The following is a 24,309-nucleotide window of genomic DNA, read 5'->3' on the forward strand; positions in this document are numbered from 1 at the left end:
AAGTTAACTCTTTCTTCCCAGGGTAGGAAACCTGAGGTTTATAGTGGAAAATCTCTGTTGTCCTCTGGTATCTGAGTGCATATCCCTTCTGCCTCAAAAGAGAGATACACTCAAAACTTTGTATTCTTTCTGCCACAAAACTGACATACTGTATACTTTTCATGTGCCCAATGGGCAAAACTGACACCCCATCTTTTTATTTATGCATACAATCATACAAATATCACAACAATCGAAACTAAGACTTGATTGACCTTGGGGTATCAGAATAAGGGAGAACATTGAAGATAGCTCGCCCTGACAAGATTGCACAGCACATGATCACAAATCTCCCAGAAGAAACCCTACCCCACCTACCAGATAGTGTGCAGGTCCCATATTGGTCTCATCTGCCTCAGAATTCAAGGGACGACTAATAAATGATGTAAGATTTCCTTCCTTATATAATTCTGCTTATTGTACTGAATAATCGTACTGACAGCATTGTGATACTTCACTAAATTTTTCAAAGCAAGTGCAGTAGCCTTGCATCAGGGCTATTTGCTAAATAATATAATAATCTGTAGGTGCAAATTAAGCCAAAGGTCATCAAATTGATTTGTGAAAACGATAAATAAAACAAAGCTCTTATTTTCCACATTCTTTCAAGGCACATTTATAGCATTTTACTGTCCCCCTAAGGCTTACATCAGTGCTGCAGAATAAATCACAGGCCTGCATACTTTCCAATGCAGAAGCCAACCTTAACTTTAACTGTCACTGACAGATAAGCTATGACAGAGTGAAAAATGTAAATACAGATTCGCAGGTTTACTTAGAACCACCACCTGCACCTTGACTGTTTGACTGTCTTTTAAAACTTTCAGCAACAACAGACACTGGTTACATTAATGTTGCAAAGAGGATGTGTGGACAATTTTACAGAGTTGCAAATACTGTAGTGTCTAGTTGAAACTCTAAGCACACATACAGAAAATAGATTTTAGAAGATCTATAGGGAATTAACTAGCTATGGCGTTAAAACTGATTCTTTTTTTTTTCAAGTTTCTGGTGTGTGGCTATGCACTGAGAGGAGATGGATATATTTCTGCAGAGCTCCTTGCTGGATGTACAGTAGCAAATTAGATATACTTTTTAACACAAAACATGAACGTGACACTTTCACAATGGAATAATGTCATTTGTCGATTACTATGGATAAAATCTGCTCTCCCAGAACCAAACAAAGAGGACAAGAAGGACTCGATGTCAAATAAGAAGATGTGTGATTGTCCCAGGAAATTGTATTTGTCGATAAGGTAACAACAAACTTCGCCGAAATGCTTGACTCTAAGCTTGCAGCAATTCCAGAACCTGTTACTGCTACATCCAGCAAAATGGACTTGACGAAGAGAGTGGAGGAGGTGGCTCAGTGAGCCTCAGACATGGAAACAGCAGTGTGACAGCAGGCAGGAGAGTATTAGTGTTTGAGGCAGACCTGCACAGGACACTGGATCCTCTGTAAGACTGGGAAAACAGCAGCTGGCCAAAAAATCTGAGATTCCTGGGGCTAAGAAAGAATATTAAAGGAAACAATGCAGTCATGTTCTTTTGAAAATGGACCCCCGAAACCCTCAGTATGCAAATAAAGGGGGATAAAATTAATCTGGAACATTGCCTCTGAATGAGACCCAGACGCAGACCTGGAGAAAGGAGAGCGCCTGAACCCAGGCATTGAGGAATAGACCCATCAGCTTACTAAATGTCAATATGAAAGTGCTAAGTAAAATACTGGCAGCACGTTTAGCCCAGGTGTGTTTCATTTTTAACATGCTTTCTTCTCCTTAGTATGTGACTGTCTCTTAAAGACACTTTTTTCATAGAATAGCGACTATAATAAGGAGAGGAATCATAGTCATACCTTCGTAAGATGGCATACACCCATATACTTTCTAACCACTTATTCCAGTTCAGGGTTGCTGGGGAGCCAGAACGTGTCTTGGGAAGCAATGCGTGCAAAACAGGAAACCCCCTGGGGTCCATCACAGGGCACACAGACAGAAACACAATCTCACACCAGCGCCAATTTTCCCGCGAGCCAATTAACGTACCAATGTGTCTTTGGATTGTGGGAGGAAACCAGAGCACCCAGGGGAAACCCATGTAAAGATAGCAACTCAGGTCCAGAATTGAAGCCAGGGCCCCAGGACTGCAAGGCAGCCATGCTTACCACTGGACCACTGCGCTCTTCTAGACTCAGACATGTTAAGCAACTTGAATCTTCTTCGCCTGGAACAGAGACAAGGTGACAAGGACTGGGGGACTCAAGCAAAAAGCAGTTAAGGAGCATTCATAATAAAAACTAGAAAGACATTCTTACCCAGGGTCTGCAGCAAACTTCCATCTTTACCAGTGAATCTGTGGCATCAAAATAGGGCTAACTGAATCATTAAGGACCAAAAGAGTCCATTAGTCAAATGAGTAAGACAAGCTAAATGACATCTTGCTGTATGTAGGATTGCCTGTGTTTTTTGAGGATTCTTTGTTGAGGATATCTCTCACTTCAGCCTACAGATTCTTTAGAGCTCAGTGCAACATTGAAAAGCTGCAGCAGGCAACTGTGAAAAAAACAGGATAAAGCAGAGAACAAGAGTAATATGATTATTTTTGTACCATTGTCAGTTTTGAATTAAACCAATTTTGTATTGAAGTACTTCAGTTGCTCCTGGGGAAAAAGTAAAAGCAATTAAATTACTGTCATCAAATTGTCGTGCTCCTGCCATGTCACCACATGCTCTGCTTTGGAAAGCAGCTGCGTGAAATATTGAACAGAGAGCAGCAAAAACTCTGGAATACAAGCTCACAGCCACAAGTGAGATTATTGATCAGTCATATTCTGCTATACCATTAAGTACAATAAATGCTCTTAAATCAAAAAAGAAGAATGATTTTAAATTACATTTTTCCATGGGTTTTATATACTGTATGGGTAAAACTCCTGTTTCTTACAGTTTGAAAATTACCAACATGAAAACTGAAAAGATTTAAATTACCTGTGTAAAGGTTCATTGTAGTCTGAGAATTGATGCTATATTGTACATAGAGACTAAACTGTATGGAGAGATGTTAATACTTAATGGGAGGTCTGTGTTAATCAAATGTTCTGTCTTTCCTGTGGTTGAAGAATCAGAAGGTATGATTTTTTTCTCTTGCCTGCGAGAAGATAGTTTTGCCAAGGACTTTGTGTCCCAAAACATGTACCTGCAGCTGTGGGACCTGCCAGGTGTCAGGAAGAGGTCAAAGTTGAGAAAAAGCAGCAGAACTTGCAAGATAATTAGGAAGATGAAAGAAAATTTACTTAATATGCATTAATAATTGTGTTCTGTTAAGCTGTAATTAGATACTATGCCATACTTTTTTTTAACTTTGAAGTATGAAGTTATTCTCTAATGAGAATATCTTTGTCAACTAATTTGAGAAAAGCCTACGAATCATTAGAGTGTTCATTGTTTTCCTTAATTATACCTCCCTTCCCCGATGTTGGTGCCCTTCTGGAATCAATGTACTTTTCAATGTCTTGAATTATCTTGGCCACTACACACAGTACAGGCCTGGGTGGGGGTCTAGGATTATAGAGACCTCCTTCGACATCCCATTTGAACCTTCAGATTCTATATACTGTACAGTCTTCTATATGTCTTTCTCAGTACACACAGTAAAATGTATACTACCATGGAAAAAAATTGAAAGTGACTGAACAAGTATAAAAATCTGCATGATTTGTATGAAGACAGGACATGAATTGGTTTTCTCAGCCTTCCAAAAAATGTAAAATAATAAAAAAATAAAAAGAAGACATGTTTACTGTAGTATTTCAATACTACCAGACCTAGAACGGCTTCTTATAATGTATGCAGTTTTCAAAAAAGTGTTTTTTTGTGTGTGCAATATTCTGGTATTTATGGCCTTATACACCACTCACAATAAACAAGTTTAGGAAAATAAAAACAAACACGCATGCATGCTATAGAGAGGTGGGTTTAGGTTTCTGAATGGTCAGAATTCGCTGAATGACGGCTATTTTTTACCTATCAGAATAGCTTTTTTTTTTAGGCCGGTCGATTTGAACATGCAGGGCTTTAGCAAACATCTTTGTTGTGGGATGTTTTGTAAACTCGTCAATTTTCATGGTAAAAAATTCCAACGAAAGCACTTTCTCAAGTAAGGTAAAATGTTGTTTATGTATTTTATCGAATTTTTGCGTTTGCGCTGTATTTATTTGGAGAACCGATTAATTATAGATATATTTTAACGCGAGACTGTAACTATAGAAAAGTTTATGTGCTTTATGCTGATGTATGTAGTTGTGAAACAGTTCTGAAAAGCTCAGGTTGCCTCGTGTTTTGCGATGTATAGTATGTGATGTTTTGATTTTGCTGGTAAATTGTTTATTACAAAATAGTTTCACTGCAGTGAAAACAATCTTAAAGTCGTGTTTGGATGATATTGTAGACCAATTGTATTCGCAATATTTTGAAAAACGATTTAAAAATGTTGTTTTTGTTGAAAGCAAATGCACACGCTGGGGGGCGATTATTTACTCAAAGGTTTCTTGATCACATCATCCTTGTGCACAGTATGTATTGATTTTCTTACTATACATAGACCAGTACTTTTAATTCTCTCTAAAATTTCTCAATAAAAGTATTTCTTACTTTTTACTTGTTTTATATAGCACATTTTATTGAACATCATAATCTCAATCTCCTGATCCCTTCTGGCTGATTTAGTGTAGCTAATTGATCTGAAGATCTTGTCTGGCTGTTTCTTGAACAATGGCATGTGGATCTTTGAACTTGAGGCTGATCTTTACAAGAGTCACACGTTTCAACCTGCCAGCCAAACAACAACTGCTGGTTGCTCCTTGTCTGTTTCTGCATTTTATTTCTGGTGGTGCAGCTTGAAAACAAACCATGTGTATACAGCCCTATCAACTGGACTAATAGGTACCATGCATATCTCATGTAAAAACACACAGATCAATAGCAATTATTCATGTTCCACACATACTGTTTCAGTTGGTAACTCATAGCTCACTTCTGCAGAGACCACCACCTTGTTTTATCAAGCATGATGAAATTTAGCTTAACCCCTGTGTGGTGGCAGCAAAGATGAAGTTCCTTTAAAACTGATAGCAAAAGTAAAGAAAAGTGCATGCTACTTGTCCAGGTTAAGGCTGTACAAATGAAAGCGTAATCCAGCATTAAACTCGCACGGCTCTCGGAGAAGGCATGATTTACAATAACCAAGACCAGCCAGGGTGTTATCTTTTGGGAGTCAAGTAACCAGTAATATGACGCATAAATACCAGGAGAACACACCAATACGATAGACACCAAACACCACCTCAGGACCATGGAGCGGACAGGTAGCTATGCTGCCATTCCACTTGACACTACAGCTGACTCTTGCATAGATTTTAAATATTTACTAGCATGTTTCCTATAAAAATGTGTGTAAGTGAAATAAAAAAACCCGAAATAGACAGCAATGTTAGAGACCTCTTTGTTTGCTGAACCAACATAGTATCACATGTGAAATCAAATTTCATTAGGCTTTTTAAGACTTAACTTGTGCATTAAGGGTTTGATGCAGAAGATTACTGCAAAATCTTGAAAGCACTTAAGGGCTGTGCTGTAAGAGTAGCAGTTCTGATTTCTGCTTTAGTATTAGTGAGAGAGTGATGTAAGAAGCTTTTGTCAGAGATTACAGAATTACAGGAAGCGTTTGACAGAGATTACAGAATTACAGTGAGTTCAACTCATGCTTAAAAAGAGTATGGACCGATCCTACCACATGATATTTTATGAAGATTTTTATACTTCCTGTACATATCAAAATTAAAATCTGGACTTCACTGCACAAGTAACCATGAGTTACAACAAAAATATTCTGAGAAACTATAATTCCTGGTCATCTGACAGTTAAAATAATTCATGCAAAGGAAAACAGATTCACATCAATACAGTTCCTTCAGTTTTTTATTTTTATTTTCCACAAGTATGTGTAAACCATAGTGGTCATAAAGAAAAATCTTTACATGCTAATCCAATTGCAAACATTATAGGATATATTCCTCAGTGCATGCACTACTTATTTACAATAAGAGAAAATCAAATGTTAATTCAAACAATTGCATGAAAATGAATAACAGATAAACTAACACTGTTATAATATTATCAACTAAAGGAAATTGAAGGAAAAGACTAAAAGCACTGGTGAATGAATCCATTTTCGTAGCTGAGTGCACAAATCTTTCCCTTAATGACTCATTTGTCAGTACCCTGAGAATTAAACAAGGTAGAATGAACAGAAACAGAGCATGATATTTCACCAATTACGGTTTCAGATGATGATGATGATGCTAATAATAATACAGTAGCTCCTGTATAGACAATAGGAAAAATTATATCTCTAGAAAAAAAGAGAATTTGCAAAAATGATCAATCCGTCTGTGATACATGTAAATTTATCACACACAGAGATTAATCAGCCATCTTTGCAAATAAACACTCTGGTGTTCATTCTGAACTTGCAAAATGGGCATAAAACTGCTTCAATTAAATGGACCAAATTTGTAACTAATTAAGGTATAGGCACACCAGTTGCTGGCTGGTTAAAAACCTCCACAGATATAGATAGTGAGAAACATTAACATTTCTATCATTCTTAAATTGATGCTTTAAGCTTATCTATTATGGACAGGTGTATAACATCAACAAATAATGTACTACAGGTCAAGGCTCATGTAAAGTTTTGTAGTGAAAAAGTTGTACAGAAAATAAAAAGCTTGAAATATAATATTATTTTAACTGATAAAAGTATTTTTTTAACTGCCATTATATTTGCCTTGATATTTAATGAGGAATCTGCAGTCCAACCCTTTCTGTACACTTTTCCTTTCATGTACTTGGCTAGGTACATTTCTCATTTCTATGCTATAAGAAGTTAGACCAGGAGCATCCGGCCCTAGGCAAGGAAAGCCACACTGTCTAATGGACTTCATTTCCTGCTGAACTGACCATTTAATACAAGACATGCAGAAGTATGGCTCTCCTGGACCAGCGCTGGACACTTCTGAGCCGGACAACTCTTCATCTACATCCTTCATGCTGGCACGTGAAATTGCTTAGGAGGACAAAATACAGTGATCTGACCACAAAGATGGAGGCTATACAAGCCATGACAAATTGTATTTTCAATTTTCAGTTCCTTTTTCTTAAGGTTCTAAAGTTTTATTACACTCAATCCCTTCAAACACTGTGCACTCAATACAAGAATCTGTCACCAGTGCCTTCTCTTTCAAAGAAAAGGAAAAACTGGTTTAAGGATTTAGAAGGTAGATACAAGACACATCAAGAAATATCACACAAAAAGAAATGCAGGATTAACATAAGATGTCCACATTATGGTCTACAAGACATATCATGCATAGGGTTTGTAGAACTTGCAAATTGTAATATAAAGTCTGAGGTCATTCCATTGTACAGTGTGTGCTTTCATTGATATGCAGTACTCGCCTATATATAGCACGCCAAAAGCATCTAGATTATGTCAAGAGAGGGACGGGTGAAAGCCTTCGCTCTATTAAGGGCTACTGCATGAATGCTCTGAGCACAAGATAATAGAAGCCAGCTGCCCATCAACAGATTTCATGCAAAATGAGCAGAACATTAATTTCTGAGGGACTGCTTATTCTGGATACGCTTCAGAACGGGTTCAGAGCCGTCTCATTCTACCGCAGTGATCTCGGTCAGAACGATCGTGTGCGAATCCTGGAACTAGCAAGGAAAACACTGGCTATTTAAAAAGCACAATAAAACTGGCCTTTTCCAACGTTGGCACCTTCAGAATGTTAATGTGAAGATTGTTTTGACGTGGAGAGGAACAGGATCTGTTAAACATAATAGTGAATTGACAACTTTTCCCACCTTCTTCCCCAAAAGCATTTTTTAAATATATATTAACATGTACTGTAGGCTACTGTAAGTACCAGTTAATTGCTTCCAAAATATATTCATTTTTTATATGTAAATAACTTTTTTCTCATACATCATGTGGTATAAAAAAAAATTTGAACCCCTAACACATTTATGGGAATTAAGGTAGCACTGCAGAATCTCACCCTGACAGTCAAGCATGGTGTTACAAGAAGCAAGCTTTGGGGCTGTTTTGTTGGATAGTTTGCCATCACCGACAAAATCACAATTTGCAGGTGTTAAATATACAGGAATATGAACCATCCTAGGGGGTTCACAAAACTTCTCTCAACACTGTGTGCTCTTTCAAATAGGGAGAGTGATGACTGGCAGATGTACTCGTACCCATAGAGCTCCACAGTGCCAGACAGGAGAGGTGGACCAGTCGGGGGCGTGGCATCCCTCACTGACATCACAGTGGGCCTGCAGCCATTTAGCCACGGCCGAGAGGACCAAAGGTCAGTCCTACATCGTTACCTGCTCACCAAATGCTTGGGGAATCCTGGTCAGTTAGTTTGGGTATCCCTGTTAGCTTAAGATTTTTCTAGCTTCTCCTTGCCGTCTTTTACTCACAAGACTCCAGTGTTTAGTGCAATAAATGTTAAACTCCTGGCATCGGTGGTGCCAAAATCAGTGTGCAGCATGAGAGCTGAATCAGGCCTCTGCAGAGTCAAACAGTGTGCAAAGGGTGACCTGCTCTGAAAGTGAGTGTTTCAGGGGAGGGTGTGCACAGTTCTCTTGCCTACCGTACTGGTATGAGCCTTCAGCACTAAGTTGAATACGATCATTGGAACATATTCCAATATGGTAAAGGTGATAATTGGCATATTTAAACTATGTATTCCTCTGAGGTGGATGATGTAGGATAGAAAGGAAAGCAGTTTCAGAATAATAAATAACATGAACTGAATTGACTGACGGTGGTTGTTATTCTATTAAGATTCCTCCATCAGAGTAGGGTTACAGATCTCCGGTCCTTGAGAGCCACACTGCAACCATTATTATAGGTCACCCTTAAATGATACATTTCTAAATACTTGAAACAATTTCATTTTGAGCCCTCAAGCACTTGTAGTTCTCAAGAAATACTATAACTAAATGCATTTAAATAGCCCTGTTCATCTCAAATAATCCTAAAACACTAGGCTCTTAAAGCAGTTAATTTAACAAACTGATCAAACCGTGTACCCCAGATCTTTGCAAATAGTTTTTTTTTCAAGGGGGACCGGTAACCCCGCTGAGCCTCAGCTCCCGAGCACCAGGGTGGGCCACCCTTACTCCCCAACATTGGAAAAGTTGACCAATAAGAGGCAGAGCACTGCAGCCAGCGCAGTAGTCATGAGAGCTACCCCTCTCCCAAGAATAAACTCCACTTGTACTCCCTGGGGTAGTTTAATGCAGCCAGCAAACACTAGAGGGAGAGGAAGCCCGAGCGAACCCCCTTGAACATGAACTGGGACCTAGAGTGAGTCAGCTGTTCTACCTCTCATGTCTCCATCCCAATCCAGTCCTGTGTTTGTGGCTTTACTGTCTGAGTGAAGAGTGAACACTCATGGGCCTGGCTCTGCTGCTTCATCATAGCTGTTAAACTCTTTTACTTCTCCTTTCTGGTGAATCGCAGAAAACAAACAGTTAAACTATACAGCCGGATCACTGACAGAATATCCATGACACACTGGTTAGGCAATAAAAAATTGGGATACGAAATAATGAGAGGGTTTCCTGACCCCTTCTGACTGAACAGAAAGAGCATCAGTTCATTGTGCCAACTGCCAGCCTGTGTAAAGTTTCATAAATTTTAAACGTATTTACAATGGAGAAACTAAACAGTACATTTATCTATTATCTAGAAATAATAGCAAAATAATGTGATTTTTTTTTGTTAGGAAGGCATAATTTCTAGCTGTAATGCTTCTGCAATGTTTATTTAAACTCTTTATTTGGGCTAAAATGCAAAGTTCGTGACCCCAGTTCACCCCCAGATTTCTAACAAAATATTGTGGCGAAAGGACTAAAAAGCTTTACACAACCCTTTCACTAAAGGAATAAGAGGAACCTTCACTTCTAATCACAAATTATCCATACATGAAACATGGTTAAACCTTTATGCACCAACTACTTAACACTGGGAGGGTGGCGACATCTTTCTTTACAGTGAAGTTTATCAAGTGTGAAGGGACCCAGCAAGAAATGGAAAGGTTTGAGCAGACAGAAACATTAGCCAGCGTGCTGGAAGACAGGAAAACAACAAGTCTGGAGAAACTGAGGAGGCATGCAGGGCTTCCTAATCGCTAGAGACGTGGTTCTCATTCAGCAGGGTGTGCCAGCGCTCGATCTTCTTGTCTTTGTTCTTGAGGCACTCATACCAGTGCTTCAGACGCTCTCCTTTAGCTGTGATTCCCAGCTGGCAGCCACCTGTGCAGAAGACAGGCGTCTTGGTAATACAGAGATATGAGAAGCACAGCACAGTGATAAATCATCTTACAGTATAGTGACTATTCGGATTGGGCTAAGTGGGTGGAGACGAGGTGCCCAAGGGGAGATGCTAAGGTTGCATGACCAATTGTAGCCTGTTGTCTTAAGCTCTCTAGGTCTGGAGTTGCATTAAGAAAAGCCATGTGGCTGCTGTTGTGCTGGTGGACCAGTAGGTGGCGCTCTTCCTTCTGAACCTGAATTTCAAATCCAGTGCCCACTTATGGAGACTGGGGATGCTGTAGGGGTGCCGTCATTTGGATAAGATCTTAGACCGATCATTTGGTACTGATCATCAGTGTGAGGTATTAAAGGGTGGTTTTTTCCCCGAGATGGTGAGCTGTATCTGTATGGGCTGTTTGGTAGTAAACGGTCTGGAAAACACCGGCTCGGTGGCGGCAGAGAGCTCCTGCACTTACCAATGTAATCATTTGATTTTCCAATGTCATAATCCCACACGGAGATATCAAGGGATTTCTTTGCCAGTTCGCTGTGTTTGATTTCATAGGAGAATTCCTGAAACACAACAACATCGGTTTGTGGGGGGGAAACAAATCTTCATATTGTCACCTTTTTTTCTTAACAAAAAATGTCTCTTCATTTCTATTTGATGTCCTTCCTCAGTTTTCACTGTTGAAAAAGCCATGTGGAGAATGAGGAGCAGTGCACTGCCTCCTCCAGTGTCAGTGCCTTTCCCGATCTGAAACCACACAAGCTCCGCTTGCATTACAAGTGAGCGAACGCCAATTTAAGGAATCATAAATTGGCGTGTCCCTGCAAAGTCACAGGCACCCAAGTGGAATTCAGAAACTCGTGTACCCTTATAGCCTACTTATGGGTGATTCTAAAAAACTGTCCAAAGACTAACAACTCAAGGGATCCTAAAATACAAATATGTAATAAAATATAACATTTTAGATGTTTGTTGTAATAGGAAATTAACACTATTTCATTGACAGCTTTTAATGAATGCATACCCCTTTGTTTCAGAATACAAAGCTAAAAGCCAATGTCATCATGCATTTACTGTATACTGTTTGAGTATTTATTATTGTATTAATGATTTATTAATACAATAATATTGAATTATTGTATCAATTTAAATGTATACAGAAATGCTTCTAGTATTTCATAAGCCAAACTCGGATGATTTCTTCTGAGGCTCCTGGATAGAGTTTACAGTACTCACAGCTAAAATACCAAGAGAGATTTTCAATTTTTCACTCTGTCAAGAAGTAAAATACAAGCAGGTGTTCTGATCTGGCAAAATCATTGCTTAAATGAAATTGGCACAAAAGTGTCATTAGTGGGGGAAAAAAACATGCATTTTCATTTTGTAACTGGAAAATAAAATTTCAGATCACCTCGTTGAATTCTGGGTTCAGAGTCTTCTTCTTAATCTGGGTTTTATATTTGGCTTTTTTCCCCATGTCTGGCTTTAGACAGCTAGAACAGAATGGGAAAGATGGAAAAAAAAATCATTCAAGTACACCTGAGTCGTGGTCCTGATTGATACATCTGTCTGTACCATTCCTAGCTGCATCAATATCCAAGCTTGTCCCCATCTCTGTCATGTGCTTGTGAACAATCCATTGCCCCAGAAGAGCACAGACGTGACTCTCCAGTGTAGTGTAAAGGGACATGTACAGTATGTACTACTCAGTGCACCTCTACGGCAGAAGGCAGGGGTTCCTAGGACCATCTTCCTCGTCGCCGAACTTGTCACAGAGGGGAAAGTCCCTCCCTCCTGCAGACTGCTCATTGCCAATCCACTAAACCGCTGAATTATCACAGGCCACGCGTGCCCAATTCCAGTTCGCAAGGATCACAATCTGTTGGCTCACGTGAGAAGTGGAGTAACATAATAATGTTAATAATTGGATAGGTTTTCCATGTGATTTGTTAATTTTGCTCATCGCTGTTAAGATGATGCTTGGTGTAAATTACCAAAGCAGTCAAATTACAAGGCCTGGATGCTATAAATGTAACAAGTTAATAAGGCAAATCAAATCAGTTTGATATAAACAAGCACTGCATTTCATAAATTCCCTTAGCCATAATTCATAGTGATTCCTTGCTTGAAACCTTGCAGTATTTAATATACACACTTGTGTCTCTTGAAACCATCATAACTACAAAAACCTTTGGACAAGGGTTAAATTAGTTGAATTAAGGCATAACTGGACCAAGTTAAACCTTATGCAAAAGCTCTTAGCTGCTGCTGATTTAAAGAGACCAGCAAAATCTACAGGATTGTCGCCCACAAGAAGGCAACTCTGGGAGACCTGTTGTATACCGTATAGCATGTTTTTTAAAAGAGATCATAAGATTGAATTATTTATACATCCAGTAAAATGCTCTGTGAAATAAAATATGTTTTTTGCAGGCAGAGCATTAAGGGTGGCCGGGCAAAATGCTCCCTTGTGCACAACATCCTTGTCTGTGATGCCCTGTCCTGGCTCCCATACTGGACTGGTAATTACCTAGCACAATATTTTAAAAAAGAAAAGGCATATCCAGGGATCATACATTTTGACGAAGGGGTCAGAGTATCCGTTGGCATCCATAGCTGCCAGGTGGACACAGCGGATGATGCCCACGATGAGCCGGCCCTGCTGTGTGCTGTACATGAGAGACACCAGGATACGGCCCCGCTCCTCCACCTCACTGCCATCCTTCACCTGAGCACAGAACCAGAACATCCTGGGCACTGCACTGCTAACACTGTCATATAGGCTACACACACTGAACAGCACTCGCGATCATTTAAGACCAAAAGACATAACAGGTTCAAATACCTACCCCAACACAAACCCTCAACCCCAGTCGTAATCTTAACATGGTCCTTGACCCCTCCTGTGGTAAATACTACAGGTATGTATTACAAACACTGAGTTCTGAGTGCTGTGTCTTTTTTATACTGTACATGCATTATTGATTCTGTCACGACGTTAAATGTGTATAAAGATCTAAGTACGCCCCCACTATGTAAACTAATAATCCTCTATAAAAATGTTCTCACAAACTGGTGTGGAACTGCTAGCTGCTACTGCAGAATGGGTGTGAGCAATAGTTACCTCCTCCTCATAGAGAGCCATGCCACGGGCGGAGCCTGCTGTTCCAGCACGCTTCATCTGAGAACGATATAACAGAACCAAAATGCATACAAGAAATACAGTATATACAATAAAAAAATAATTTTAATGCAGCTATAAATCTTGAGTGTATTAAGGGATGCCCAAGTCTCCACAATAAACCCATGGTTGCAATCTCTTCAGCTCTGTATTGATCTCATGTGGATAATAAAATGCTGAATATTATATTCAATATATATTGTGGCAGAGAGTGAGAGGTTCTAATATTCTTCCCTGGGAAATATCCTGGGAGGGTACAGCTTACGGATTCTGCGGCTCTCAGCAAGTAGATAGAGCTCCAAAATCGTTGATGGTTTTATGATGGTCAGGTACTGTGTGATGGAAGCAAAAGAAATGTGATAAAGAACTTGGGTAAACTTCAAATAATGAGGTGCATTTAAAACTGAGAAGAGGAGTCACTTCTTTAGTCAAAGGGTAGTGGAAGTACAGTATGGACGAAGTTCCACAACTATGTTGTTAAAGGTGATACCCTGGCTTCTTTCAAGAAGATTGGATGAGATATTTGGATTAATTCTCTACTAACAACCAAATAAGCTAGATGGGCTTCTTTTGTAACTGTCCTTACGTTCCTAGGAAAACTAAAACTAAAAACAAAGATCTGGAAATGAAGAGTCCTCTTCCAGTCCAAGCTTGCCAGGTGCTGATGTTCACTTCAGTAATTAAAAATCAGTTGGAACAAAGGCCGCAAGACCAATAATTCATTGCCCTCTTGCTCCTCTACAAACTTGCACTGAGGGACCAAAATGAAAACACATGTGAGGTCATTAGCATTTTGGGACTGCAGCAGACATTTAGCTTTATCGTAAGTGTGGGCCTACGCCCTCCTGACTGTATGAACAGATGTAATGTGCAGTCTGTTGTCCCAGTATGTTTGGTTATATAGTGTATATAGTAGGTATCTGTGTGAGTGAATAAAGGTATTCTCATTCATCAAGAAGTCTGCTAAACCAAAGTGAGCGGGTGTATGCCAATTGATGTCAAAAACACTTTTGGTGAGAATCCAACTGAATGAATTCTAGCACAGAATTCTGAAAACCATTGAACATTCTCTTACCAGTCTGTCCAAATTCCATATTAGGACACTCTCTTGCCTTCCAAACCACCCATTGACACTTTTTACGTCAAAGGGAGTGAAGGGCATTTGAAATTGTTTTCTAAATCAGCATTACATCTACAGTCTTACAGTGTGCACACAACATGCACATGTATAAAATCGGGGGTGTTTTTTCATTGGAAATTATTCTATATTTCTTGCCAGGAAGCAACTTTGTATTTATTTTGTCACTGTCCTTCAATTCCTCATCTCCACGGTAGAAAGTGTATAATGTGTAGATAAAACCCAGGAGGTGCAAAACAGCAACCCCTTCCCACAACCCCATTCTTTTTCAAATCGGGATGACAGAAAGATTCTGGATCTAACACTACTAGTCTTGTTTGTACAGTCTTTACAGAAAACAGCCTAGCTCACCGGGATGACTCTCTCCAGACACACATTGAAGTTCTTCTTCTGGTTGATTTTCAGTTTCTTCAGAGACACTCGTGTTTCCCCAATAAACTCATTGTGACCGAATTTGTCTTCATCGCAGACTGAGATCCTGGAGTGAAAACAATGGAAAGCCACACCATTAATATTCCCTGTTCAGTCAATAAGACACACACCCAGAGGTGTTCTTGTCAGTATGTCCAGAACAAGTGCTATACTGCAGAATTATCCAAATGATAAATTGGTATGCTAGCTGGCTAGATGCTTCCTTTCAATTTTGTTTGGCATAACTCGAGAGACAATGTTAATAAAATGCAATAAAGAATACCACATGTGCCCTGAAAACATTAAATATTCCCCTTTTCAACTGAATACAGTATACATATTTTCAATAAAGTAAATATACATACTTCATGTAAGTATATTCATATAAAATCTATATCTGGGGTTTCAGATGCAGGTAGCAAAAATGTAAACTGGAAATACAAAATGGTCTACTTGTTTCCTCGGTCAGTACCAAGTGTAAAAAACAACAACTTCGGCTCACAGAGCGTGCAGTCTCTTCTTCACTTGCCTATTGTTATTACTGACTAAACAGCTCTCCTAGATTATCGTGCGGATGACTGAGCACACAGTGAGAATGTTGTCCACCTGCAGGTGTAAATGGTTATATTTCAGGCAACAGAAATTTCCACATCTCAAAAATCTCCACAGGATATTTACATACAATCATAGATGGGAATGCAGCAGTGCAAAACCATTGTGTTTTAAACACATTTGCTCTCTGTGCTGCCCTATTTCGCAGGCAGGGACAGGTCGCCATGGTTACCTCAGTGTCTTTCTCTGCATGTCTTCGTCAGTGATGCCATGGTAGACCAGAGTTTCGTTCCACATCGGGTTTCGGGTGTTTCTCAGAGTCTTGGTCCGCAGCTTGTTTGACTAAACATGGATAAAAATCGCCATGTGTTTCTTTTATATGTACTATACTTATAAAATTAAGCAAGTGATTATAACCAGTTGATGATTACCAATTGTCATTTATCCCCCTGGTACAGTATGTACAGTAGTCCCCGGTGGGTCCAGCAAACTAGAGCACTGAGCTATACCTACCTGCAGGCAGGTACGTGTGCGACGGTGGCATTTTCTCCCTTTACCTTACTGGCTCCTGGCAACAGGTGCAGCTTGACGTATGGATCTGCCAGCCCATTGGAGTCCATTGGCTTCAGCCCCTGCAGGAGCAAATCATGACATCATGATATTTACCTTGAATTCAACTAAAATTACACCGTTCTTTTTCTTCTTGTTTTCTTACTTCAGCTAAAACCGTTCATTTGTTGTAGCTGCATTTTCAGCTGTAAACAATGTTTGTGTATACTGTACACAACGGATTTGGTCCTTCACATTAAGTGAAGTAGTTAATTCTAATTCTTAACAAAGCAGTTATTCCTCTCACAGAATATGGCACGTACAGTATAACAACTATAATACTTGATTCATTCTGACACCCACACTCAGTTTTTAGTAAACACTGCAAGTTTCTGATTTTAAAGAACTGAGATTCCCTGTCCCAAACTCACCTTTCCTCTGATGATAGTGCAGTGTAAGGAGCTATTTTCTTGCTCATAAAGAAGGCTGAATTCCAGAGATCCCAGAGTTGCTGCAATGTGAACACAGCACAGGCATTATATCATTCACAATTCAGACATTACACACATCAGTCGAACAGTCCTATCTTTTCAGTCAGTCATCTGAAGAAATATCTCTGTGGGAAAACACAGCTCATTGGGGTGTAATGTTGGCACCAGAATCACAGGATGCTTCAGGAAGTTTGGGTTTTAAAATGCTCCCTTAGCCTAAAAGTAGTTTTCTCATATTCATTAATAATAATATCAAATTTTAATTTTATACAGCACTATTAAAAGTGGCTTCTCAAAGAGCTTTACGAAAGCACACAATGAGAGGACACCGCAGAATTACACAACTACAATAAGGGTTTGGAATACAGTAGGAAAACAAAGGGGCAAACTAAGAACTACCTACATAAAAGCTCCTCTAAGAAAGGTTTTAAGTTTTGAAAGTGCTCAGGGAAAGTGACTCTCTGATTTTCTTAGGGATAGAATTCCAGAGCTTTGGGCCAAATCAAGAAAAAGCCCAGTCACCCGCAGTATGGAGCCAAGCTTGGAGGACAGACAGGAGACCAGTTTTATGTAATCTTACTGGCTTCATCAGAATCATAGCTGTTGGCCTCTTCCTCATCCTCCTCTGGGGGGGGCTGCTGGTGCCGAACTGGGGGGGTGCTGTAAGAGGCTGCCTGCCTCTTCTCATCCTTCCCTGGCATAACAGACCTCTCATCTCTCTGAGTGCCTGTGGAGTAAGCACTGTCCATCTGTCCTGCTGAGAAAACAACACATAGAACGAGCCACACAATAATTATTATTATCATTAACTGATGATGCAATTCAAACTGATGTGCCTTTTACTTGTTTTACCTGTCTTTTTCAATGATATTGGCATTATAGTTGTAGTGTTCTTCGGGGAAGGTTAGTTCTATAGCACGAAACAAGCAGATGCTTCACTGTAGCCTTCATGGCAAATCATGCTCTAAACGTCTGCCTCTACTTCAATCATAAACCATCTAGGGTGGAATTACTCTGAGCATCAATGAATTTTGGTAACTTCTGGTCCTTTTTTGGATCCAAACATTTGTAGTTTTATGGGTGGCACGGTGACCTTGCAGTCATCAGCGTAGCTTCATAGCTCCTCGGTTCTTTTCCTGGAGTTCTTTCTGTGTGGAATTTGCATCTTCTCCACTTTCCCATGGCTGTTTTCCCTGTTTTGGCAGGCCCTGCATGAGACTGGCATCCTCTCCAGGGAGCAATCCTACCTAGTGCCCTGTGCTTCCAGCCCTGACTCCTGTGTGCTGCAGCCCTCCCGAGGAATAAACAGCATTTTGATCATGGCTGAATGGATCCACATGTTTGCATTATTTATGTATTATGGGATTCTGGTGTTTATGAAGATAATTGCAGCTGAATATGGCCTGCAGTCTATTAAGAAAGGTATATATCTACAAAAGACACAAGCATGCAAAGACACTACAAATGAAAGAATCCCGACTGTAACTGCAGCATCAGTAGAGGAGTCTCGCCTTGTTTTTCTTCTGGGTACCGAGAAGGGGGGTTCTGAGAAGCTCTGCTCCCTGTAAGGTGCAAACAGAAAGTGGTCATCTCACTAGCCAAGCATTTTATGGGTAGCAATGGTTTTAATAAAGGGGTGCAGTACATTCATCCTTGGGAAATGCAAATTAATGGGTCGTATATAAAAATACAGTATAGGAAATCTTCTTTATAGCTGAAAACATTTTACTTGCTCCTCTGGAGGTCAAGTAAGTAAAACCAGTATGAACATGATACATCTGGAGTATCCATGCGTGTTTCATGTCCCATATTTCTCAGTGTCCTGAGGTCTAAAGGCCGAGCAGATGTGCAGGTGCAGTGCTGTGAGAGCACAGTGCCATGCCTTTACCTGGCTGAACCACCTGGGCAGAGGCCGGCGGGGGGCGGGACGCCTGCACTGAGCTGGCTCTCTTCATGGCTGGGCACACAGGGAGAGAGGAAGACACATTCAAAGGACTGTCTCACACTCTGCACCGGCGCTGCTCTCTACCACTCATCTACACCACTTCTTCCATTACTGTCAACATAGAACATCCAGCATTATCCATTGGAAGGAGGAAAAGCAAAATTTAAAAAACGAAAATCGTTCACATTAGGGTATTTTTCTATCTTAGTCTTTTTCCAGGATTTTACAGCACAATGTGTGAGGATGCAAAAGAAAATTAAGACTATAAATAAGTACAACATTAACAACTGTTTTTTTTCTAGTCTGTTACATGTTCTTTGATGAAATAAATAAAAAAAGTAGTGTAGTAGAAGCTGATAAGGTCCATATTTTCAGAGAGATTGGGGTTCTTAGTCAGGGACTAATACAATGAGGAGCAAGGTTCAAAATTCCATAGTCATTTAGGCAGTGAATAATTACTGTGCTGCAACGTTGACAGCAATAGGTCTTAATTACTGTATGAAACTGCCCAGGAGCAAGGAACAGTGAGAACAAGTATCAGAATCAATAGACATGTACTGTACGTCATGGGAGTTAGCAATCATAAAGCTAATACCTTTGAATTCACATTGCATTATGATATAAAACACTTCCATGATTCGTCTGCACATGCCATGTATGTCAGCTATGCCCAAACAACTGAACCAGCCAAGAAGGTGGCACTGATACTTCAGAAGCAGTCCTGAGTCTTACAGCATGAACCTGCTATTCCTTGTAATAGAATATTCACTGGACTGAACAAATCTGTTGATGATACAAACCTAGAAGGAGCTGAAGAATACTACATCAGTAATACAACAAGAACTACACAAAATGCAAATGTGGGCAGACACAGAAGTTATCATGAAAGTGCCAAAGCTATAATGGAAATTGAAACACTACAGCTAACCATATGGTTGGGAGGTGATATACTGTAAAAACATAGATAACACGTTAGGCTTTATGGTCAAAAAGCACAGTACATATCTAGACATCATCTGCCATGAGAAGAATGCCATGAGAGTCCACATCTATAACAGTATGTTTAATCCTGATACCAGTAATATGAAGAAGACATTGAGCCTGCAGGGAAGAGACAACGGTACTTTGGTTAATCCTAAGAAAAGCCATTTTTTATGAAGACAGACTGAAATGACGCAGACTTAGAAAGATGAGGATGTATGCTTGTTGATGAGGGAAAGTTATTGCCAAGATTTTTTTCCCAGATCAGAGAGACCCGAACGAGGTGCCACAACTTGTAATAAGAAAGAGAAATAATAAAAAAAAGAGCTGGACAGGGTAAAAGGCCCGGTAAAGGGTGTTTAATCTATTCCCTGCGTGTCTGTACTAACCTACTGGGCCTCTGTTTATATCGCCATCGGCCTCTTTGAAGTAGGAGTCCTGGCTCTCCGTGCTGCCGGGAGCCATCCGTGTCTCTGAAGGCTTGCGGGCCACTGGAGGACAGCTCCCCCGGCTCAGGTTTTCAGTGTCTGTGAAAAACGGCAGATCTGAATCACCTCGCTTTCTCGCCAGCTTCTCCGGGCTCTGTTTCCAGAGACAGGGAGGTCACCTCACATCTTTAAACACTTAAACATTTCTTACAAAAACCCGCTTCGGCCAGCAAGATGGATTTGTGGGTCAGTGATGGCGCTGGGCACGTGCAAACCACACGACTGCCTGAGTGCCCAAGGCAAACAGGATCCCTCTGCCTAGCAGGATAACACACACGTCCCACTGATGAGCTGAGAGATGAGAAAAATGCCTGTGCTGTGCTAACAAGCAACTTCCAGGGCAGAATGAAGCCATAAGACTCAATGAGAAGGCGGGCACTGGGGACTGGTTGGCTTCATCCACCTGGCCAGACACAATTCACTAGTGAGAATGAACTGGAAGGGGGTATAAGAGCAGGGGAAATTGGCTTCACAGTTTAAGCAATACAAAATGTGCCCACTATTACTATCCGAACCCATTAACCCCTTCAGATATGGTTAAAAAAAAGTTAAAGGGATTTATTATTGATCAACAAGAGGTCTATAAAACCTGTGTGCCCTTTACAGTTTATTATGCTGCTCTGGTAGCATCTAAGCGCTACACTGAATTGCATAAATCTTGTGCAAATAATCTCTCATTTGCATTGGTGTTCTACAAGTGTAGCTACAAATACTGGTATTTTACAAGTATGGTTAATTTGCTCCTTTGTGGTCAACATAAGCTTGTTTTCCTCAGTACAGTTTCCGAGTGGAAGGAGGATGTAGGGAGACAGTAAAGAGGCTGGTATCTGTGCAGGACTTGAATGCAGGATTGCTTACTGGCCTCTGAGCGCTGCTGTCTCAGTGCTCTCCTGGCAGCTCTGTAGGTGCCAGCAGCCCCATCTTCCTCAGAGCTGTAGCCACCCTGCTCAGTGTTATGGTGGATGGGGTCCCGAGTCTTCACTAGAATCAGGGAACAAGAACGATTTGAGCCTGCACGCCTTAAGCACCTGTATGAAGGGCGAGTCACACTCACACCAGTGACAGGAACTTAACATTTGTAGTCTTCAACTGAGGTTACTTGGGGACACACAGGAATTTAAAGTTTGGGATCATTCAGGACAGGAAACAATTTTTACACAGTGAAAAGGGTGCCGTGACTGTCTCCCTCAATCAGTTGAGAGAAGATGATTGGTTGGGCTGGTTTAAAAAACATGGAAGCTGAAGCTTCCAAGCTGGTCAATACCTTTAATCTAAAGGAAGACATCAGATCCTCTACAATCTGACTGAAGGGAAGAAGAAAGCAGAGAAGGGTTCTGAGAGAAGAGTCTTGGAGAGAGACTGTACTTTGCATCCCCTTAACATTTTAGTCGTCTGGCTAGTAAATAGAACAGGACTCAAAAAGGTTTAGGCAGTAGCTCGACGGGGTGCTAAAGGTTTTAGTTTTGTGTTTTATTGTGTTGTGTTTGGTCTTGTTTTCTTGCAATGTAAATATACAGTATAGCACTATTTTTATAATACAACAGCATTTGTGCATCTGTTTTTCTTCAGCCTTGCTACTCTTACACACTGCCCCTGGGTGTGTCACAACAGAAAGGCACAAACAGCTGATATCTGCACGTTCGAGAAACTCATGTCTGAAATGGCTGGAGTCTTGGAGGAGTTACAAGTAACCAAATGCGATGGGCCAAATGGCTTTCATGCATTTGTAAACTTTTGTATTTTATGCTTTTTTGCTTTCAGATGCAAGGCTTAATCTAGGCTCTGCCATTTAAACAAGGATTAGGATTTGTTGATTAATTTTAGGATTCTTCTCATTTAAGAAAAAGCTTCTCAGAAAATATGCATTTAGAGCATTGTTATGCTCTCCAGATGGTGATTTCTGTGTTTTTTCAAAAGGATAATGGTACGAAAACACACAGCCAGTTTAAAAATAAATTATTTAGAGCAGAAAGAAAAAAAAACAAAAGGTTACAAAACTGGTTGGTTGTCTTTAACATTTGTAAACAATATTAGGATGTGGATTTATAGTGTTCTGGGAAATTATTTGGACTGAAAGTTCTAAAATAAACAGAAATACAGAACACAGATGTAATTGTTAACAAAGGTGGATCCTTTGCTGACTTTCACAGTAAAATGCCACAACCAGAATGTCCATAATTTTACATGACCAGTGCAGATCTAACTGGTTCAGATTGAGATTACTTATATACCTAACAACTTGGATGACATTTTACACATCTTTTCACATCTGACTTCATACTACTCCCCATCAGGTGTCCACAGACTGCTTATTCAGGACAATATTCCCCACTGCCATGTGGTTATCATTATGGCAATAACTGCAATAAATTATTGCATGAGAATCCTAAAATCTCTGCCATCTTTTTAGGAAAAACTATCGTCAAGACAAGACCTTTGTTAACTGCACACTGTCGTTCTGAGCAACTAAGACCACAGGTGGCTGCTTAGACAGATTTAAATTCAGAGCGGCCATAGGAGGCATGTTGTTTCATCTCCACAATAACCTGGGTTCTAATGCATTTCTTATGGGACTTGTTACCTGATACTAATGCAAAAAAACAACATGCCTTGTGGGGTTTTTTTTTTCAGGGTTGTTTCCATTGACCCCTGTAACACAATTATATTGCCTTTGCCACTACAGAACACGTAAGTGGAGCAGCCAGCTACTGCTGCTAACCTGAAAGGAGCCACTTCCCCCAGAAAGTCACCCCCCAGAACGGTGTTTGCAGCACTGCATGAAATTGGCCTGGCCATGTGGATTTGGGACCGCTCAGAACAAACTGTGAGAATGGGCAAGGGCATGAATTGTGAGATGGCTTCATCCATCCAGAAAATGGTCTTCAACCATCCCTGGAACCAGCAGTCCCTCTCTAATTGGGTGTGAAACTGTGAAACTGTAACTTGGATGACTAGTACAATGAAACCATGACTATTGATGTCCAGGTTTCAGTTGTTGCACATTGCCATCCCATCCTGATTGATTGAAAGTTGACTGGCGAGATGTGCTGGAGATGTTGTATCCTCTAAACAAATCATGCACTCTGTGGCGTACACTGGTGATGTTAGTGCCCTTTGCTGTGTATCATCTTTGCCCATGGGAATGTACTTCTCCATGAGGTCTCACTCACACAGTGTGTCCATGACCATCTATTGCTCAACAGTCTGTTTTTACAATCCAGTAATCCACTCTGAGACAAGACAGGCAAACCAAGCCAACAGAATCCTATGATGAATGATAATGGAGTGGACGATTCAGTAGTGGGTGAGAAGACCCAATATCATTGAAATTACTGTCATACTTACCAGCGGTGTCCTGCTCTGCACTCAGAACCTGGCTCTCCGTTTGCCCTGAGAAGTGGGAGAGATCTTAATTAGAGGTCAATGACAAAAAAAACAAACAATAACAGGAACTAGAGCTTTAAAAATGTTTTGGAACAAATACTGTGTCAAATGAAGACAAATGTTAAATATACAAGCTCTGGTCAGCAATAGATCGAATCCTGGCCCTGGAGGGAGGTATGTCTGTGGGTTTTCATTCAAGTTCACTTCTTTACTACATCAAACAGCTCATTACTGGCTGAAATTGACCTGTTTGACATCATCGCCTAGATGTTCAAATACTACTGACTTAAAGATACATACTGTAGAAGACCTACAAACACACAGGCCCTCCAGGTTTGGATACCCCTAATCTAAATGTATCATTAAATCAAATCAAGCAAAGACAAAAGTATTTTTCCACTGCCCCGGCAATTCCCACAAGCAAAGCTTAACAGAGCTTGAACATCAGGGTCAAGGACAAAGGAAAACTAAAAGGGAAAATGGCAAAGGTCTTTTGCCATTGAACAAAAAGAAAAAAAAGTCAATGCCACCTCATATTAACATGCTCCCAGTCTGATGTGCTTTCCAATGACTGGTGACAGACTTGCTGAAGGCCATTACTGACGCAAAACAGGTAAAGAGCTAACTGTTAGCCCCGCCTTCTCCTAACATCAATTTGCATTGGTACTATTTCCATGCATGACACAAGTAGGCTTTCTGACTGAAGCTACCCTGTCTGGAAGGAGCACAGAGGCTTGCATGTTTCA

At 40.3% G+C, this 24,309-nt stretch overlaps 1 protein-coding gene and 1 long non-coding RNA gene across 10 annotated transcripts in view; one reads left to right on the forward strand and one right to left on the reverse strand.

The window, feature by feature from the left end:
* The first annotated feature begins 3,980 nt into the window (after positions 1-3,980).
* Positions 3,981-18,089, forward strand: LOC148641756 (uncharacterized). The gene is made up of 3 exons (XR_015929703.1): positions 3,981-4,205; positions 8,333-8,476; positions 17,971-18,089. It is a non-coding gene; the product is annotated as an uncharacterized LOC148641756 (long non-coding RNA).
* LOC148641757 (rabphilin-3A-like) overlaps positions 6,003-24,309 on the reverse strand; it is a 73,947-nt gene continuing 55,640 nt past the window's right edge. For 7 of the 9 annotated variants that reach the window (XM_088617675.1, XM_088617677.1, XM_088617676.1 and 4 more), the window contains 15 exons: positions 23,525-23,569; positions 21,038-21,160; positions 20,081-20,218; positions 18,654-18,722; positions 18,277-18,327; positions 17,346-17,522; positions 16,706-16,785; positions 16,283-16,357; positions 15,958-16,067; positions 15,114-15,240; positions 13,568-13,624; positions 13,020-13,171; positions 11,855-11,936; positions 10,910-11,006; positions 6,003-10,433 (listed from right to left, as the gene is read on the reverse strand). In XM_088617675.1, the coding sequence (XP_088473801.1) occupies positions 10,303-10,433; positions 10,910-11,006; positions 11,855-11,936; positions 13,020-13,171; positions 13,568-13,624; positions 15,114-15,240; positions 15,958-16,067; positions 16,283-16,357; positions 16,706-16,785; positions 17,346-17,522; positions 18,277-18,327; positions 18,654-18,722; positions 20,081-20,218; positions 21,038-21,160; positions 23,525-23,569 (1,514 nt within the window). In that variant the 3' untranslated portion in view covers positions 6,003-10,302. The remainder of the gene's footprint in view (positions 10,434-10,909; positions 11,007-11,854; positions 11,937-13,019; positions 13,172-13,567; positions 13,625-15,113; positions 15,241-15,957; positions 16,068-16,282; positions 16,358-16,705; positions 16,786-17,345; positions 17,523-18,276; positions 18,328-18,653; positions 18,723-20,080; positions 20,219-21,037; positions 21,161-23,524; positions 23,570-24,309) is intronic. The other 2 variants (XM_088617682.1, XM_088617684.1) reach the window with 2 other exon arrangements.

Source organism: Lepisosteus platostomus, chromosome 24 (genome assembly GCF_059453375.1).
Source record: "Lepisosteus platostomus isolate fLepPlt1 chromosome 24, fLepPlt1.hap1, whole genome shotgun sequence".
In the NCBI taxonomy this organism is placed as follows: Eukaryota; Metazoa; Chordata; class Actinopteri; order Semionotiformes; family Lepisosteidae; genus Lepisosteus; species Lepisosteus platostomus.